Source organism: Zootoca vivipara, chromosome 5 (genome assembly GCF_963506605.1).
Source record: "Zootoca vivipara chromosome 5, rZooViv1.1, whole genome shotgun sequence".
Taxonomy (NCBI): Eukaryota; Metazoa; Chordata; class Lepidosauria; order Squamata; family Lacertidae; genus Zootoca; species Zootoca vivipara.
The window spans coordinates 82,807,317-82,827,715 of NC_083280.1; the positions used below are offsets into that span (position 1 = coordinate 82,807,317).

The 20,399-nt window shown below is 43.0% G+C and overlaps 1 protein-coding gene across 4 annotated transcripts in view; it reads left to right on the top strand.

Annotated features, from left to right (window-relative positions):
- The window catches only part of DLG5 (discs large MAGUK scaffold protein 5), a 103,845-nt gene that overhangs the window by 77,289 nt on the left and 6,157 nt on the right, over window positions 1–20,399 (top strand). For 2 of the 4 annotated variants that reach the window (XM_060275014.1, XM_060275016.1), the window contains exons 18-30: window positions 53–197; window positions 888–1,009; window positions 2,778–2,870; window positions 3,881–4,049; window positions 9,173–9,335; window positions 10,656–10,789; window positions 11,553–11,717; window positions 12,566–12,749; window positions 13,134–13,282; window positions 15,836–16,006; window positions 16,347–16,543; window positions 17,122–17,265; window positions 18,575–18,702. In XM_060275014.1, the coding sequence (XP_060130997.1) occupies window positions 53–197; window positions 888–1,009; window positions 2,778–2,870; window positions 3,881–4,049; window positions 9,173–9,335; window positions 10,656–10,789; window positions 11,553–11,717; window positions 12,566–12,749; window positions 13,134–13,282; window positions 15,836–16,006; window positions 16,347–16,543; window positions 17,122–17,265; window positions 18,575–18,702 (1,964 nt within the window). The remainder of the gene's footprint in view (window positions 1–52; window positions 198–887; window positions 1,010–2,777; window positions 2,871–3,880; window positions 4,050–9,172; window positions 9,336–10,655; window positions 10,790–11,552; window positions 11,718–12,565; window positions 12,750–13,133; window positions 13,283–15,835; window positions 16,007–16,346; window positions 16,544–17,121; window positions 17,266–18,574; window positions 18,703–20,399) is intronic. The other 2 variants (XM_060275015.1, XM_060275017.1) reach the window with 1 other exon arrangement.

Here is a 20,399-nt window from a genome sequence, read left to right on the forward strand (position 1 = left end):
TTGTTGAATGAACCTTCAGCACTTAATTAATGTACTGTTCTACAACCTATAGGTACGGTACCAAGAAACATTGCACCATGTCCTGCAGTAACAGCTGTTATGAGAAATCCTGTTTACACTGCTTGGAGCCATAGAGTTAACACCAGCAATTGCCCTTCTGTTGCCAGCCAATATTGTTATCAGCATCTGCATCCCAGGTATGTAAAAGAAAAAAGAACCTTTGCTGGATCTAACTGAAAGTCTAGCTGTTCTTCTATTCTGCTTTCAGCAGTGTCCAAGCACAAGTGTCGGTGCTGACCTTTAAAGCCCTAAATGGCCTCGGCCCAGTATACCTGAAGGATTGTTTCCACCCCCAGCTGAGATCCAGCTCCGAGGGCCTTCTGGCCATTCCCTCACTGTGAGAAGTGAGGTTATAGGGAACCAGGCAGAGGGCTTTCTTGGTAGTGGTGCCCGCTTGGTGGAACGCGCTCCCATTAGATGTCAAGGAAATAAACTATCTGACTTTTAGAAGACATCTGAAGGCAACCCTGTATCGGGAAGTTTTTAATGTTTGACCTTTTATCGTGTTTTTAATACTCTGTTGGGAGCCGCCCACAGTAGCTGGGGAAACCCAGCCAGATAGACAGGGTATAAATAATAATAATATATTATTATTATTATTATTATTATTATTATTATTATTATTATTAATTATTATTATTATTATTATGGCACATGAAGGCTACCATTTTGTCTCCATTTATTTCCCCACTAGCAAATCGGTGAATCGTCTCCATTCTGCCATTGTGTTATGAACACTTTCATATGTCAGGATTGTGTCTTAACCACACATAGTGGGTGATTGGTGATTCTGAACCAGTAACACACAGTTTTTCTATGTGTTGTAGTGCTCAACACCAGGGCCGTCTGAGTTTGGACCTTAGTCACAAGCACTCTAGTGAGTGTTCTGACAACTCACGCACAAGGTCATCGCATGGTTCAAATTCACTGCCTTCTAGTGCAAGACTTGGTAAGTGGCATTTCAGATTGGGCAATGCAGGCCATTTCTTTCCTTCCTAAGTCTGTGCAATTGAGGAAAAAATATTCGGTTTTCTATCTAGCTGTTGCTGCAAGATTCAGACTCTGTTCTCTGTCTTTGGTCACTCAGAGACAGCCTTTCAAGGCCTAGGGATTCTCATTTGATGGTCCAGCAGTAGTCTGACATCATCGTTTTGTCCCATCACCCTTGATAACGCTCTTCCATTGTCTTCAGGTCTTGATGAAAGTGCTCTCCCTGTTCATCACTGACTGCCCCAAGGTTTTTGGGGAATTGATCTAGGTGACTGTTCAGGAAATGGAACTTCAAACTCATATTGCACCCAAGATTGTGGAAAGCCAAGAACTTTTTTTAAACTACAACCTCATAGCGGTCTGCTTTTTTGTTGCCAAGGAAGTTTTTGGTAACTGCCACGAAAGACTGCCACGCTTTCTTCTCTTTGCCATTCATCTTCCTGACAAATTCCTCATCTCGAATAAGGGCACGAATTTGAAGTCCATCGAACACACCTGCTTTGATCTTCTTGAAAGACATGGTGGGGAAAGCTGCAACTATATGTTGAATATATTTACCTTCAGTATTTAATGCCTTCACAAACTGTTTCATTAACCCATCTTTATGGTTGACTGTGACATGGAAGGAGGAATTCTGGATTTGATTCTGAGATGGGTTTAAAAGAATTACTTTGGAGTTTGAAAAGTGACATAGGAGGTAAGGATGAGATCTTGCAGATTTATTATAACGAATCAGGATGTCATAAGCCAATATTTACTTCAAGGCTGAACATATAGCTGTCCGTATTTGACATAGGAGACATGAAAAAAGATGGCTTGATGAAACAGTTTGCGAAGGCATTAAATACTGAAGGAAAATGTTTTCAAATACAAGTGCTAATTCTTACCTGAATAACAGCAGCTGGTCTATACTGTATTCCAAGGGAATACATTTTTTTTTGCATACCTTCAGCTGTACATAGATATACATGTCATTTGCAATGCTATACACGTCATGTTCAATGCTATATAAGTCACTTACATTTATAATCATATTGTACTACTTTGGCTCTGTGTTTAATAAAATATTGAATTCTTGCATTGCGAAAAACGAAGATTATAGTGAAAAGTGAAAAACACGAATTGCAAAAAAAACAAACACCTAGAGCTTACAGAACAAAACCAAATTCAGCTATGAAATCAGCATGTTGAAATTAGGTTAGAACAACTGCAGGTGTCAATGCAACAAAAATTTTGTTCCCCAGTGACGGTGGTTCACTCACTGCAAGAAGCAAAGCTACAGGGAACCAGGCAGAGGGCCTTCTCAGTAGTGGCACCCGCCCTGTGGAATGCCCTCCCATCAGATGTCAAAGAGATAAACAACTACTTGATGTTTAGAAAACATCTGAAGGCAGCCCGGTTTAGGGAAGTTTTTAATGTGTGACATTTTAATGTATTTTAATCTTTGTTGGAAGCCACCCAGAGTGGCTGGGGAAACCTAGCCGGATGGGCGGGATACAAATAATAAATTATTTATTTAAGAAAAGATGTCCCCCGTGTGATTGATATATCTCCATTTAACTACCAGAGGATGCAGTTAGATTTTTCTCTGTAATAATAAAGCTTGTTCCAGAGGACCACTTTATATTGCTACAGCAGAAATCTTGCAGATCTCTTGTGGAATTCAGGGCCTAAAGGAGTTTATCTTATCTTCTTAATCCTGACTCCTTTTCCTTTTCCTTTTAAAGTAGGTTCTTCCAGCAACTTGCAATATAGGACAGAACGAATAAAAATACCATGGACGCCAAGATACCCGAGGTCCGTCATTGGCTCCGATAGGGGTAATTTATTTATTTATATCATTTCTTTCTTGGGAATTACTACATGAATGGAGAGTTCTGCGTTCCAACTAGTAGATTTTTGTCAATGTTTAGAGCAGGGAACCCTCCCACCTTTGGTGGGCCCCCTGGGCTCACATTTGGAAATCTTGGAAACTGGCATGGGCACCACAACATAGCCATTTTGTAGAAAAAAAACACAATAATTGGATGAGAAAAGCCTCCTCCCCGAAGCACCAGGTAAAACACCCATGCATGCCCCCTTAACAAATACAACACAGGCACAAAGGGAGGTGACCCCCAAATTAAAAAAACAAACAAACCAGACCCTAATTTATTTATTTATTTTTAATTGAGAGGGTTAGGAAGGGGGGCTCAAGGGGGAGTCTGAAGGTACCACGGTGCACATTGGGCAGTCCATGTTTTGAGCAAGGACATGCCCCCATCCCATATATCTAATGCATGGATATTAAAAACGTTCTCTCTACCCCCTCAACCTCTCAGTGTTAGTATGAACCCACCCCACCCCCCCCAAAAAAATTCATTGGAGCATTTATTATTTTATTTTAAATTTATTCATTTGGTTTTTCAGATAATAATTTTACAGTCACATGTACAACATAGAAACAAGATTCCAGAGAATCTCCTGGACTTCCCTCCTCCCCTTTGTGGGTCCTATTGTTAATCATTTACTCCTGCATCTTTTTATGATAATCCAAATCTTTTACCTCTCCATTGTGACCAAAATTCATCTTTAAACTACAAGTGGTATTCCAATCCTATTAACTGTTTACAATGGTATTTAAGACGAGTTAAAAAATTTCCCCATTTCCCATCATATCCTAGTGGTGGGGTAGTCTTTAAATGGCGCACATACTTTAACATTTAGGTGTTGTTGTTGGAAGCCCACTATTAAAACACTTGGAAGCCAATGTAAAGTAACGGTGTGACTTCCCCGATAACTTTTGCAACACATCCAACTGCCATGGCTGCTCCTGTACTGTTCTATACAGGTTCACTGTCTCATTCCGAATGTAGCAGCCCCAGCCTGGTAACCCCACCGCAGTCACCGCTTAACCTGGAGACCTCATCCTTCGCCAGTAGCCAGTCACAGAACTCGCTTTCCACCTTGCCCAGGATCTCAGTGAGCCCAGTATCTGTAGGGCAACGTCGAAAAGACAAGTAAGTTATTCTGTAAATGTCTTAGGTAGGGCTAGTTAAAATAGTGGTTAAATGTATAAATGGGGAAAAAATAGCAAGAGAAATGGGGGAAATGTGCTAAGCACAGACACTGCAGCCTTCTAGACCAGTAGCATTCAGCCTCTTTTCAAGCTGGGACTTGCCTTTGACCCCAGTCTGCAAAATTTGACTGATTGTCTCCCACCCCACCCCATCCCAGTCCCTACTATCTATGATACCTTTCTGCTCCTCTTTTCCATGTCCCCTGGCTGTCCTTGTGCCCGCAATCTTTCTGCTTTGCATTCTTTTTTCTTAAAAAACTGAGAAAAGTGGCAAAGGTGTGGGTTGGACCCCTGGTGCAGCCCACATTAGGGTGGCCAAGATGTTGAGGGCCAATGTTCCAGAGAACAGTCCCTCCCAGTCCCTCCCAGGACTGAACAGTCCCTCCCAGTCCCTCCCAGGACTGAAGAAGTGTGCATGCACACGAAAGCTCATACCAAAATAAAAACTTAGTTGGTCTTTAAGGTGCTACTGAAGGAATTTTTTTTATTTTTCCTCCCAGAAAAGTTACAGGTGCCAGGTCACATGGATGTCCCCATTCTGGTAGCAAACACAACAAGGAATATGTTAACAGTTTACATAGGTTTGCTTCATGATTGCGCTTGAATTGACTGTTCCATTTTGGAGATTCTTTCACTTAACAGCACATGGCCAGTATGATGAGCCAAGGCATGCGCCTAAATGGAGAGAAGAGAGAGAATTGCAGGGGGAGGGGGCTGCTTCTGAATGAAGACATATGTGTGTGCGACCTTTAATTCTTGCAGGGTTGAACAGCATGTGAAGAAGCTTCACTCTTGTGCTGTAGAAAAGAAGGACCGCAACCAGGGCATTCCTGCCTTTATTGCGGTCAAAGGATAGGGTGACCAGTGATCCATGCATAATCCATTGCAAATAAAACAATTTCTGGGTAGCGGAAGGGTGAATGGCAGTAGTACAATCTGAACTGTGATGACACCCCTTTCTGTGACACATGAAACAAAAAGGTCTGGCAACTCTGAATCATAGAGTTGGAAGAGACCACAAGGGCCATCCAGTCCAACCCCCTGCCAAGCAGGAAACACCATCAAAGCATTCCTGACAGATGGCTGTCAAGCCTCTGCTTAAAGACCTCCAAAGAAGGAGACTCCACCACACTCCTTGGCAGCAAATTCCACTGTCGAACAGCTCTTACTGTCAGGAAGTTCTTAATGTTTAGGTGGAATCTTCTTTCTTGTAGTTTGAATCCATTGCTCCGTGTCCACTTCTCTGGAGCAGCAGAAAACAACCTTTCTCCCTCCTCTATATGGCATCCTTTAATATATTTGAACATGGCTATCATATCACCCCTTAACCTTCTCTTCTCCAGGCTAAACATGCCCAGCTCCCTAAGCCGTTCCTCATAGGGCATCGTTTCCAGGCCTTCGACCATTTTGGTTGCCCTTCTCTGGACACGTTCCAGCTTGTCAGTATTCTTCTTGAACTGTGGTGCCCAGAACTGGACACAGTACTCCAGGTGAGGTCTGACCAGACCAGAATACAGTGGTACTATTATATCCCTAGATCTAGATGCTATACTCCTGTTGATGCAGCCCAGAATTGCATTGGCTTTTTGAGCTGCTGCATCACACTGTTGACTCATGTCAAGATGTGATCTACCAAGACTCCTAGATCCTTTTCACATGTACTGCTCTCAAGCCAAGGTGTCACCCATCCTGTATTTGTGCCTTTCATTTTTTATTTTTTATTTGCCCAAGTGTAGTACTTTACATTTTTCCCTGTTAAAATTCATCTTGTTTGCTTTGGCCCAGTTGTCTAATCTGTTACGGTCATTTTGAAGTGTGATCCGGTCCTCTGGGGTATTAACCACCCCTCCCAATTTGGTGTCATCTGCAAACTTGATCAGGATGCCCTCAAGCCCATCATCCAAGTTGTTTATAAAGATTTTGAATAAGACTGGGCCCAAGACAGAACCCTGTGGCACCCCACTAGTCACTTCTCTCCAGGATGAAGAGGAGCCATTGATGAGCACCCTTTGGGTTCGGTCAGTCAGCCAGTTACAAATCCATTGAATGGTAGCATTGTCTAGCCCACATTTTACTAGCTCCTTTACAAGAATATCATGGTGCATCTTGTCAAAGGCCTTGCTGAAATCAAGATCCACAGCGTTCCCTTCATCTACCAGGCTTGTGACTCTCTCAAAAAATGAGATCAGATTAGTCTGACATGACCTATTTTTCAGAAACCCATGCTGACTTTTAGTGATCACAGCATTCCTTTCTAGGTGCTCACAGACCGTTTGCTTAATGATCTGCTTTATAATCTTTCCTGGTATTTATGTCAGGCTGACTGGGCGGTAATTGTTTGGGTCCTCCCTTTCCCCCTTTTTGAATATAGGGACAGCATTTGCTCTCCTCCAGTCTGCTGGGACTTCGCCTGTTCGCCAGGAATTCTCAAAGATAACTGCCAGTGGTTCTGAAATCACCTCTGCCAGTTCTTTTAATACTCTTGGATGTAGTTCATCTGGCCCTGGAGACTTGAATACATCTAAACTAGCCAAGTCTTCTTGTACTACCTCCTTACTTGTTCTGGGCTAGGTTTCTCCTGCTGAATCATCTGCTCCAAATTCTTCAGGTCGGGCATTGTTTTCTTTTTTGTTGAAGACTGAGGCAAAGAAGGCATTGAGGAGTTCTGCCCTTTCTTTGTCCCCTGTTTGCATTTCACCATCTTCTCCTCTAAGTGACCCCACTGTTTCCTTGTTCTTCCTTTTGTTACGGACATACCCATAAAAGCCCTTTTTGTTGCTTTTAACCTCTCTAGCAAGCCTGAGTTCGTTCTGTGCTTTAGCTTTTCTGACTTTGTCTCTACACGTGCTGGCTATTTGTTTGAATTCCTCTCTGGTGGTTTCCCCCTTTTTTCCATTTTTTGTACATATCCCTTTTAAATCTTAACTCATTTAAAAGTTCTTTAGATAGCCACCCTGGCTTCTTTAGGCACCTTCCATATTTCCGTCTCATTGGTATTGCCTGAAGTTGTTCTTTTAATGTTTCCCTTTTAACAAACTATCTGCCCCATCCTTTCTGCTTGAGGGATAAGTATGATAAGATGTTAGTGTTGTGGTGAGTATATATATATATTCTGTACTTAAGGTTAAGCAGGTGCTATGTAAACTCATGGCAGTTTCACAGACTCCCAAAGGAGCTGACTGCATCTGAGCAAAGCTTTTCCAGAGAATATGAAAGATTCTTACATGACAAAATTCGGAATCACAGAGACTCGCCTGTCATCACACTGAGCAAAGGCAGTGATGTCCCTTTCTATGCATGACCAAATCTGTGAAGCTCCCATTCAGAGCATTGAAAGGCGCATGGAGGGACAGAAGTAGCTTACAGATTGGTGGATTTTTGGAGCATATTCATTAATCTGTGAATGGGTTGGCTGGTCGTCTTCCCCAGCTCCCCAACCCCCCAATAATAATGGAGGAAGGTGCCATATATACCAAGGGCTGGGTCGTACATGAGGCTAGAGCGTTTGGGGCTGCCAATGGACTCTCATCCAGACCAACTGACTGTAGTAGAGGCTTCTATCACCGGTCACAAGAGTATTATCATCATCATTCATTGCAGCCCTGTCTGCTACTCTCACAAAAATAATACTTTGGAAATAACGTTTATAAAGCACACCCCTCTTTTTTCATTTTGTTTGCCAAAAAAGAACCTATGCAAAGACTGTTTTGCCCAGAAACCAGGCCAGGTCTGGCTTCTCTGGCTTGCGCAGCTCATGCATGTGTTTATCGTGTACTCTATTCACTATGTTTATTCTTCGTACAAGAGTGCCCACAAGAGTACAAGTGCCTTGGAGCTGATATCAGGAGTCCGTGGTTAATCTTGCACCTTGGCGCGAAGGGGGAATTGGAGTAGAAAGCCAAACAATTTGCTGGGAGCTGTCACCCAACCACCCACTGAGTGGACACTTCCCTGTGCAAACAGCAAGATGGCTGAGAAAGCTGCGGCTTCCTTCCCTACCAATAATGGAAGTTTAGCCCAGGGTTTTGCATGCCTGAAACTACCCAAAGTCAAGAGGTTGGGGGCCTTGGTGCCATATGCAGGTGAACGGAGCATGCATCGCAGCCCTAGCAGTTGTCAGTCCAACAGTTGACACAAACCAGGGTTGAGCTGCGTTTGGTAGGAAATTGGTACCAGGGCTTGACTTGCACTTTTCATGGGGCTTGATTTCTGGTCTCAATTTAGTCTCTGTTGTTACTATCTCTCTTTCTAAGTGTTTCTTCTTCTCTTTTCTGCACCCCTCTGCATCTTTCAGATATTTGTTCCGTAATAGGTCTTTTCTGAGAATCCCTGTGGCTCCTAGGCCAAGGTTCTGTTCACTAAGGAGTTTGAGGTTGGCTTGATATAAAGGTTGTCCTTCTCAAGCAGTATTTGCGCACCTTCCCTGTGCTATTTACATGTTTGGATAATTCCCCCCAAAGGAAAAGTTGCATGGTAATTGCAATCCTACCATGCAAGCTGCCATTTTTAATGGCTTGACCATTTTTAATGGTTTTTTTTTTACAGCTGCTTAATTTTCATTGACTAATGTTGTGTTCCCTGCATACAAATATTAAATATTGGTATTGTGCTTTCCTTGTTCTTGCCTTCCCATGTTATATTTATGTTTGTTGCCTCTTAAGGATCTCACATTTCTTTGTAAATTGGCGTAAGGCTTCCTTCTGAAACATTTTCTAAAATGCATATTATATATGTTCGCTTACCTATATATAATATGGATAAAGATGTGTTTTGTTTCAAACTCATCATTTAATTTCTACTTTTTGTGTTTTAATTTTCTCCCCTCCCTTTTTGTTCTTATCTCTAAATGCATTTAAAATGTTCGTTTTAATTGATTTGGCCACCATACATTGCATGATGGTGTTAAGGGAATGCTGCTGCTTGCAGCATTTCTGTTTTTAAGGCGGTCTTCTGCTTTTAAGGGTTAGGGTGGGAATGAGTAGTGCATGTCTTTAATGTAATTTGTTCCGTTTTGTGTGGGGTGTCCATGGTTTGATGGTTCCTCCTCCTCATTTCCTCTCGAAGGCCTTATATGGAAGAACCGCGGCATGTCAAAGTGCAGAAGGGCTCAGAGCCACTAGGAATCTCCATCGTATGTGGTGAAAATGGTGGGATCTTTGTCTCTAAAGTGACTGGTGGCAGCATCGCCCATCAGGCTGGACTTGAATATGGTGACCAGTTACTGGAGGTAAAGGTTTTCTGACCTTTGTAAGCTGACCAATGCTATTTTTACACCAGGGGCAGCTTGCTCCGAATGGTTTAGATGCTGGCATTTACAAATTGCCAATTTTATTTGCGGATCAACTTGCTTTCATAAACAGAATGGATATCACAATATACTTAGTGTGTTGCTATTTCTACATTAGCCTGAAATTGCCACCTACAAACACAGGAAATGAGCCAACCTGGGGAAAACAGGGATTTGGGTCTGTATCACCCATTGGAGGAGCTGCAACCCGCTCTGGGTCCCCAATGAGTATTCCTGCATGTTAACACACATTTAGAAATATGCATTGCCACATTCACACATTGCACTTTTGAATTAAGCTGTAATGTGAGAATCCTAAAAGATTTTTTTGGGGGGGAGCTTCCTTTGACTTACCCTCTTGCTAAATTGTCTAGCATGTTTGCAATAAAATTTCACTACATTGCTGTTTTGGATGCCTAAAAGAAGAGCATGGGGGTCCCACAAAGTTGTTACTCATATTGGCGTAATCCAACAGGAGGAAACAAAGCCAGTCAAATTGTCATCAGTAGTGCTCATCCTCTTTCACTCGCCTATTCAGCCTTCCAAATGTATGAGGTTGGCTACTGGATCAAACTTTTCGGCCTGGACAAATGTTCAAAGAGCACCTATTTGGATCAGAGGGATTGCCCACAAGGCTTGTGTTTCCACACACAATTGAATTTACTTAAAATTTAAAGGTTAATTAGTCTTTGGTATCCCACCAGCCTCAGAACATAGCTAATCAAATGTGAAACGCATTTACTTCCTTGTATGTGTGTTTAAAATGTTTCTTAATGTAAAAAGCTGGGTTTTTTATTTTTAAAAAAATACTATTTAGGAAAACTTTTCTATACTTTATTACAGGCACCCCCAAACTGCGGCCCTCCAGATGTTTTGGCCTACAACTCCCATGATCCCTAGCTAGCAGGACCAGTGGTCAGGGAAGATGGGAATTGTAGTCCAAAACATCTGGAAGGCCGAAGTTTGGAGATGCCTGCCTTAGTAGGTCAGCAAATTACCCACTTACAGGTCAAATTGTCAAGATTTTATGATGGCATTGATTTTTTCTTCAAAGTGGTAATTGAATAATATAGAATCAGTTATGGCATTCCTATCCACCCTGACTTGAACTTGAATATCTTGCACTACAGATCCAATAAATCGGGGTGGGGGGATCAAATTTCAGAAAGCAATATGAAGTTAAATGGCGAAATCTATACTTATTTCATCAGCGGGAATGTGCTGCTGAGTGCATGTGTCTTCCTCCTTCTCCTCCCACAGTTTAATGGAATAAATCTGCGGAATGCTACAGAACAGCAAGCGCGGCTCATCATCGGACAGCAGTGTGATACCATAACTATTCTAGCACAATACAACCTGCACATGTTCCAACTTGGCAATCACTCACGATCAAGGTAAGATTGGTTAGACCTTATCCAGGTTGGCCTACGCCGTGTGAACTGATAGTTTTTGCTTTCTCGGATCAGGCATCTGGAGGTTGGCAGATAGCTGTAATTGTTAAGCTTCCTTAGTTGTGGTTTGCTATGATGTCTGAATTGAACCACTGCAAAATAGATACTCTCCCTGAGGACGACTGGTGGGAAGAGGGCATATTGTTTTCCATGTCAACAACCCCAGGTTGAACCTCCTTATTGGGTGTAAAAACCAAGAGCCAATCACAACACTTGTCTGAAGCAGTAAAAGGGTGTGCAGGGGAATGGGATTCTTGACAGCAAATTTATATGTTACACAAGAAACACATGTATTTTTAGGTATCTCTCACCTGTTTTGGAATCCAATTAACATGAGCAGATTCCATCCCACCAGCATCCAGTACATTCTACAGAGCTGCTGCCATCTACACCAACCAACCCTTGCTTGTCCAGGTTGCCGCAGTTGTGCCTTGCTCATTCTGGGACCAGCTGCTTTTGTCTGCTGGGGGAGAACAGCTGATCCCAGTATAAGCAAGATGCCAGTCACTGCAGCTGCTAGCCAGGACCAGGATAGATCTATATTCTATAGGCAGCAGGGGCAGCCATCCTTAAGCTTTTGGAGCAGGTTGTGGGATGAAAATCTAAGCACCCATTTGAATATCTAAATATCTGAAACTGTTCAGATATAATGCAGTTGATCAGCTTTTAATTTTTCTGGTATTCTTCTTCCTTCCTCTAACTTTAGCTCTCGGCTAGAACCCGTGAGCAGCCATTCCACTCCACAAGGCAGCGGAGCTGCAACCCCTGACAGCCATTCCATAATTGACACTGTGAGCGAACAGGATGAAGGGACCATGACGCCTCCATCCAAGCAGACCACCCCAACCACCAGTCCCCGCAATTCAATCAGGTAACCTGCTTCCTCATTTCACTTCATGAAGATTCTCTCTCTGTCTGCATCTTTGAGGTTGGACAGCTGCCCTATATTCTAGGCTGACTCAAGGGGAATAGGGTTGAAAGCTGAGCGCCAGATTTGAAAGCAAAGGCTCCACTTCTGCAAGGAGCTTGGTCCTTACGTTGCCCTTCTCTGGAGCCAAGCAATTTAGCACGAGGGAGTTGTTAGGAATCATTCTAAAAAAAGAAACAGAAAAGATGTGTAGTAGCTTTAAGAACTGTGTCTGGTAAGTTCCGTGTTCTGTTTGGTTGTCATGAGCGCTGATGGAACGTTCCTTTGTATACAGAGAGACAAGTCTGTCTTGATTTACGCTTGCTGTAATAAAACCTTGTTAAAGTCTAGTCTCACTGCTTCGTGAATTATCTGTTCGTTCTCTGCCACATAAAAAGCCGCTACCCAATAGGAGTGGGAGTTCCCAGGAGGAACACTGAATTTGGATCCATGGTGGCAGTGCTATTTTTCTTGAAAAACAGGTGCTGGAACTCACCATGAATGCCTCCCTTATTCTTTTATAATGGCGGGGTGCACACCCGAGAGGTGCTGGTACTGAGTTCTGGCAAGTTCTGGCTGGGGGAAAAGCCCCGCATGGTGGAAAGGAGTCGATTCCTTCCTGCCAAATAATGCCACAGAGAACTCAAATTGGGGCAGCTGGGACATCTTTGGGGCCTCTCTTGCTGAGAGCTAGCAAGGGAACAGGAGTTAAGGGCTGGCTGGAGCTGAGGGTATGGATGAGCAGGGTCTGATGAGGATCAGTTTGTCAAACAAGCCTTGGGTGTCTTCTCTTTGTCTCTTGCCATTGAAAGGAATTCTGTAGACACCAGCAAGAGGACACCTGAACCTAGAACAGTTACCATTAAGAAGTCCCAAGTGGAACTCGGAATCCAGATCTGTGGTGGAAACCTGCATGGTATTTTTGTGTCCGATGTAGAAGATGACAGCCCTGCCAAAGGACCTGATGGGCTGGTGCTTGGAGACATGATACTTGAGGTAAGCAGTAGATATAAAATGAAGGTGGTTGGTGGTTCAAACGCTTGCAGAATCTATGGATGCGAAACACATCCATATTTTCCCCCATGAAAGGGAAAGCAGCTTGGGTTTCTTTGTTTTTTTTAGTGGAAAGGGGAAAACTGTTCTGAAAACTTGTGCTGCCCAGCTGTATTTTTGGACTTGGGTTGCCATTTCCCCATTTTTCCATTAGCGAAGACACTGTGTTCTTAATGCAATGTGAATGTATTTCCTTTCCCCTCTTTTGGCATAGTCAGACTCTCTAGTCCCACATAACATCCTTTTCATTGTTTGGTTTGTTGGATGCGTGCATCAGATTGGAGATTTCAAGTGTTTTTGTTTCTTCTGGCGCCCCCCTCCCCCCAGTATGGATCTGTTGACATGCGGAACAAAACAGCCGAAGAAGCTTATCTTGAAATGCTCAAGCCAGGTGAAAATGTTAGAATAAAAGCTCAGTACAGAATAGAAGAATTCAACAGGATCAAAGAGTTACCTGGAGATGGATTCTATGTCAGGTATGTAAAAGTTCAATCGGTAAACCAGGAGACTATTCATCTGCTACAACTGTGGGCTAATTCACACAGATACGACCATCTCTTGAACTTTCAGCACTTGATGGCTTGCGGATGAATTTGTAAATTGGCTGTGTTGAAAACATTGTGTACATTGTGTTTGAACTGCCTATAGGGAATAGGACAGCATTGTCTGTAGTGACTTACGGTAATCTGCAATGGTTTTTTTATGCATAAAAGTTGTCACTTGATGCTATAGTCAACAGAAGCAAGCATGCATCCCACTTTTATGAATACAGCTCAAGAGCACGCCTACAAAATTGACGTCAAAAGTTCAGTCACAAAAAGGCAAACAGTATTTATGATGATTCCATACTTACTCCTCCACAAATTTAATAATCTCCCCTTAATTACCTGAAGGGTGGATATCCTATGATTAGGGGAGTGGGCCTTAGGCTCAGCACAGAGCTGTTAAGGATTCTTGAATGATTCCACAGCCTGTAAAATTGAATAATATTAATGGTGGTGCTGTGGGTTAAACCACAGAGCCTAGGGCTTGCCAATCAGAAGGTCGGCGGTTCAAATCCCTGTGACGGGGTGAGCTCCCGTTGCTCGGTCCCTGCTCCTGCCAACCTAGCAGTTCGAAAGCACCTCAAAGTGTAAGTAGATAAATAGGTACCGCTACAGCGGGAAGATAAACGGTGTTTCTATGCGCTGCTCTGGTTCACCAGAAGCGGCTTTTTCATGCTGGCCACATGACCTGGAAGCTGTACGCCAGCTCCCTCGGCCAATAACACGAGATGAGCGCCGCAACCCCAGAGTCGGTCACGACTGGACCTAATGGTCAGGGGTCCCTTTACCTTTACCTTACCTCCCAGAGATTTGTGAAGATGACTAAGTATCAGAGAGAGCACTTCCTTAAAAAAGAGAAAAAGATAAGCTTATCTCAGTCATGAACTCCTTGAATAGCCTTAAGTAATTTTAGGCACACAATGAAATAATGTATATTTAATAATATAAAATAATGAATAAACTAAGTAAAATTCCCAACATCTGTGCCCCCAAAAGGATCTGTGATATTTTGCTGGACTGCCTTTTGACAGATGGCTCTAATGTGAAGCACATGGGTAAAACAATAGAATCGTAGAATTGTGGAGTTGAAAAGGGACCCTAAGAATCATATAGTCCAACCCCCTGCAATGCAGGTATATGCTGCTGTCCCATATGGGGATTGACCTGGCAACCTTGATGTTACCAGCACCACGCTCTAACTATCTGAGCCATCCAGAGCATGTATTATAGGCCCTGAAGCATAATGATACAGTGGTGAAGCATAGCTCTAAATCCATCTTGTTGGGGTGGATCTGGACTTTGTTAGTTGAACTTGGGTCCCATTGAGATAAAATTAGTCATGACCTACTCAACTACCATTGAAATCAATGGGAATTAAGTTCATCAAACTTAGTCTGAATCCATCCCATTAGCAATATAAATATACACCCCCAGGTAGATAAAGGCTCTGGGCAATCATGTCCACATCAGCCCTGGAACTGGTCGCCTCCTACTTGGGATTCTTGAAATGGCTATAGAGGGAGAAGTGGGAGCTTTAAGTTACTACTCTGTTGACCAGGCATGAGAAGAAGTAGTATTTATTTCTACCAGGCCTTGCCATTCCACAGGCTCCTTACTGTCTACCAATTGCAAGGACTGACATGCCCTCTCTGTCCTGAACCTGAGGACACCTCTGGGGCTCAAGTATGCATAGTTCCAAGGAGCTCAACTTGGCAAAGTCCCAGACTCAAATCTGGAGGTTCCTGGTTCACACCCTGGAGCAGGCATCCCCAAACTGCGGCCCTCCTGATGTTTTGGCCTACAACTCCCATGATCCCTAGTTAACAGGACCAGTGGTCGGGGAAGATGGGAATTGTAGTCCAAAACATCTGGAGGGCTGAAGTTTAGGAATGCCTGCCCTGGAGTCTCTTGATATGAAGCATTGTTAAAATAAAAACCGTAAATATGTACAATTATTTTGGGAAAGGGTTTTTAAGGAGATAACTGAAATCACTGGGTTAAAGCTGACTGAAAGTCTAGAGGTAGCATTATTATCAATTTACAATGGGGTGGAAGGACAAGCTATGAAGGACTTGCTCACAAATTCATTGACAGCTGCACAAATTACTGTAGCTAGGAAGTGGAAGGGGCAAGCAGAATATAAAATGAAAGAATGGTATAAAGAGGTGAGGGATATTGCTATTAATGATAAATTTACATGTGCCATTAAGGTGAGACAGGGAATGTGCAGGAGAAATGATCTGAGGAGATATGGAGAGTGTTTGCAGAATTTGTACTGTTAAAACGAAAAGGGGTCAAACCATTGCAAGAGGTGTTGAAATTTTGGGAGGTTGGATCGTTACAATGGAATGGTTTCGGTGGTGGGGGTGCACATTTTTATTCTTATTTATTTATGATTATTAGTATGTCAAGAAAATAAAGAAAAATATAATTTAAATAAATAAATAAAATAAAAAGGGTCTCTTCATCTCTCTCTTTTTGCAGGGCACTTTATGACCGGATTGCAGAAGTGGAGCAGGACTTGAGCTTCAAGAAGGATGACATTTTGTATGTCGATGACACTCTGCCGCAGGGGAACTTTGGCTGCTGGATGGCGTGGCAGCTGGATGAAAATGGCCAAAAGCTGGAAAGAGGACAGATTCCCAGCAAATACATGTAATTAAATCTCTGAGATATAAATGGCGTTTGCCTCATTGCTAAAATCAGGCGGTTACGATGAAGTATGAACGAAAGCCAAGTGTTTCGTTCTTCAAAACTTTGTAGTTAATGCTGGAGGGGGTATTTCATTTCCCAATAAAGTTACTTGAGAGAGGTGGCACAATCGTGGCAAGTCATGGTTTGGTTTAGCTCAGAACCGAACCTACGCCCTCAAGTCAACTACAAACGACCCCATAACAAGGGCTGTCTCAAGATCCATCGTTGGTTTTACTGCTACCTGTATTCTGTTTGAGAGCATTTCAGATTTTGCCCGATTAAGCCCACAATCTCTTTGCAGGATGGAGCAGGAGTTCTACAGGAGGCACAGCATGTCCGAAGCTAAAGATGAAAACAGCTCTGCAAAGACATCGTCAGCAGCAGCTCGGAGGTCATTCTTTAGGAGGAAGCACAAGCACAAACGCAGCGGGTCCAAAGATGGAAAGGAACTGCTAGCCCTTGACACCATCAGCACAGACTCCATCCCTTTTTTGGATGGCAAGTGTCTTAACTGAATTTGCTTAGCCCACAACAAAATAATCTAGGTTTATTTGCACATTGGTAAAGGAGGGCCTTTGACTTTGGGTTTCAGAACAAAACAAAACAGAGCAGTTGAGGCAAGGGTGTGCAGGGGAGAGTCAGCCTGCCATATCCGCTGCATGTTCAAAGCTGTTCGGTGCTACCCAAATGCCATGTATCCCATGTCCCGCTTTCTCACGCATTTAATCTTTTACATACAAGACTGATTAGCATGTCCCATAACCCTTCTTAAAGTATATTTCCACATGTCCCCATAGATCTGCTCTTCACAGAAGCTAAGAAGTATGGGTTTGGATTATAAATAGAGAATGTGGAGTTTCTCCAGCTGCTCCCAATGAACTTTTTCAGTATTGCCTGTTCAGGCTTTGGTTTTTTTTAATTCAGATTTTGTATTGTTAGAGAATTCAGATTCACAATTTTCAGACAGCGACTGTCCCACATTTCAGTTACCTTCACTATCATGGGCCCTTGAGCTGTTGCATTCTTTTATTTATTTATTTTCCTGATCATGTAAGCAACTCTCTGTTTCTCTCCAGATTCTGTAAACCTTGCTTATCAACGAGTCCAGAAAGTGGACTGCACGTCTCCCAGGCCTGTGCTTATTCTAGGGCCATTACTTGATGCTGTGAAGGACATGCTAGTCAAGGAATCTCCAGGAAAATTTTGCCGGTGTCCTCTAGGTAAGTATGCCAGCACTTGAAGGTCCTCTAGCAACAAAACGTTGGTCTCCAGAGGGAGCAGTAGAAAAACAATGGTTGCGTAGGTGTTGTGGGTAATTCAGCTGACACAAACCCTCTATCAGCAAGAATTGCCTTCTAAAATACCTCTTTTTCTTTGCCCATTTGGCCATCGTGCTGCTCTGCGTTATCAGGTACTCTTTCCTCCTCTCCCTCTTCAGCTTACAATTCTCCCTCTGCTCTCTTTCCTCTAAGTATCTTCTCTTTACTGTACTTTCATCTTCTCCCCTCCAGCACACAGAGGAAACAGACCACAATACCCGGTTTACTGTTATCTCCAAACCAGAGATTATTGGGGGTTTTTTAACTCCCAAAAAACTAGGATCAAGAACAAATATGGGCTATGTATTGTTGGGAGAGAAACAAACAATGATCCCTTGTTTTGGATTGAACGGTTGATCCAAGAGTCGTATTTTGTTTCTTTCCAGTGTGTATAGGGAAGAGACAGGCCAGAAAGATTCAGTTGTGGGAAATTGCTAAATATGAGTTGTGAACAACGCCATTACCTTGTTTTCAATTCAAAAAGAAAGTAAATACAAGCCACAATGGCAATCATCAGCCAAGGTACAGGTGCTGCTTAACACTCCTGGTTAAGCAGAAGTACCAAGTTTAGCATCACGGTCCCCCTTCCCTCCTGTGCAATTTATTAAACTCTTTATCTGCTTGCTCCTTTGGGGAGAGCGCTTCCTGACAACTATGCATGCAGCCTGGAAATCCTCATTTGACAGCATGGACTTATTAAACAGTTGCCCCGGCCTGGATTTACTAAAGCATGGGTTTATGAAGCAGTTGTCATGCTACGGAGCCAACTGGGCAGCTGCTGCAACAGCCTCCTTGCTTTCCCCCAAGACTCTGTGTGTGGTCCTACTTTGAATGAGGCAGGAGAGATGCCAACAGTGCGCCTCCTCCCCACCCACCCCTGCAATTTTCTCTGCTTTCTCCCTGCCGCAATGTAACATCCCTCTACCTTGCCCCATTCTAGAAGGGGGAAAACATCATGGTATTAGCTTGTGCGAATATTGCATTGTAGGGAATGTGCAGCTGTGGGTGCATATTCCTTGATGATCCAGTTAAGCCCTTCAGTAGACGTAAGGCCAAATGATTGCTTTTAACTGGTTTAAATGTGAGTGTGCTTTATATATATATACTGTACGTGTGCAAAGGAAAACTTGGTTCTGAAGCATCCGAATGCCACCTTCCTATGAAAGTAAAAATGAACAAACCATTCTTTGTTTTTGTTCTCCCGAAACAGAGGTGATGAAAGCTTCTCAACAAGCCATCGAGCGGGGTGTGAAAGACTGTTTATTCATAGATTATAAACGTAGGAGTGGACATTTCGATGTGACAACTGTTGCCTCAATAAAGGAGATAACAGAGAAGGTGCTTCTCTCTTTCTCTTTCTCTTTTTATGGTAGCTTTACCATCGGTTATATGTTTCCTGCTGTAGCTAAAGTAGTTTGGGCCTGCCAGCTTCTCAAGTGGGAGACTGTCTGGAACCACACAAAAACTTACCTGAACTCTTTGGAGAAGAGGCAGCGCACAAGGAGATACAAATGCGGCCCTTTCCCAATTACATTTACATTCTTGTACAGTGGTTCAAAGAATAAAATACAGAATAAAAACAAGTAAATAAGTAGGTAAAAACAGCAAAACAATACCCCCCTTCCCACAGATACAATTAAAAAGGTTGTAGAATATTAATCTAAGGTGAGGAATGGGAGGTTTCTGCTGCTTCTATCAGGAAGAGCACCCATCTGAGTTCCCTACCTCCTCTCCCCATGTCCCATTGCTACAGGAACTTTTATCTCAGGCCACCTCTGCTACTGGAAGTAAACCAAGCTGATGAGAAAAGTGCTTTTAGGACATTTGGAAGTTTCAGGTCTCCTCTCCTGACCACAACTTCCATGGTAAAAAAAAGCATGCCCTGCCTGCCCCACTACTGGAGACATATGTTTAAATTAGAACATGCAGCTTGCCTCCATCACAACTAGCTTGGGCCTCAGTAAATTTGCTATGGTGTTCAGGTTCTGCATTTGGACATCCCCAAAGTATCTGGCTGGCCACTGTGAGATGCTGGGCCTTTGGTCCAGCAGGCTCCCCTTCTGTTGTTCACTGGACTGGTAGGAAAGATGGCTGGGGGAGAGGCAAGTTTGAGAATACTAAGATAAGAGATAAGATAAGATATCTTTATTGTCATTGTCCCCTTGCGGGAACAACGAAATTACTCGGTTGCTACATCCACTCAGATAAAGCATTCCGCATAATCCAAAATTACAAAAACCTAATTAAAAACAGTAGATATAATACAAAATAACAAGTAAAATAAGATGACTTCAAAGTCCAGGCTTTCCATTTAAGGCCAAAATTGCTCTAGGGAAGAAACTGTTCCTGAGACGGCTCGTTCTTGGCTGCATTGTTCTATATCTCCGTCCCAATGGCAGGAGGAATGGTGACCAGGGTGCGTTGGATCTCTTGATATATCTAGTGCTTTTCTATGGCACCTGGTGGTGTAAATTTGTTCTAAGGTGGTGAGTGAGCAGCCAATAATGCTCTCTGCTGTTTTAATAATTCTACACAGCCCTGCTCTGTCCTGGGAAGTACAGCTTCCGTACCACACACATAAACCGTACGTGAGCACGCTCTGTATGGCACAGTGATAGAAGGCAAGCAGCAGCTTTTGTGGAAGATGGTTTTTCCTTAAAATTCTCAAAAAATACAGTCTCTGCTGCGCCTTCTTCACAAGCCCCCTTGTATTAACACTCCAGGACAGATCCTTCTGTAACTCAATGCCTAGAAATCTAAACGTTGTTACGCTCTCCACACAAATTCCGTCAAGGTCCAGTGGCTGGACCTCGTTCTTCTGTCTCCTAAAGTCCACCAGAAGCTCCTTAGTTTTCTTTGTATTTATGAGCAAGTTGTTGACTCTGCACCACTCTGTCAGCCGCTCCACCTCATCTCTATACTCAGTTTCACCCTCCTTATCAGAGATGAGCCCGATCACGGTTGTGTCATCTGCAAATTTGACAACCCTATTTCTAGGGTGGGCAGCGACACAATCATACGTATAAAGAGTATAA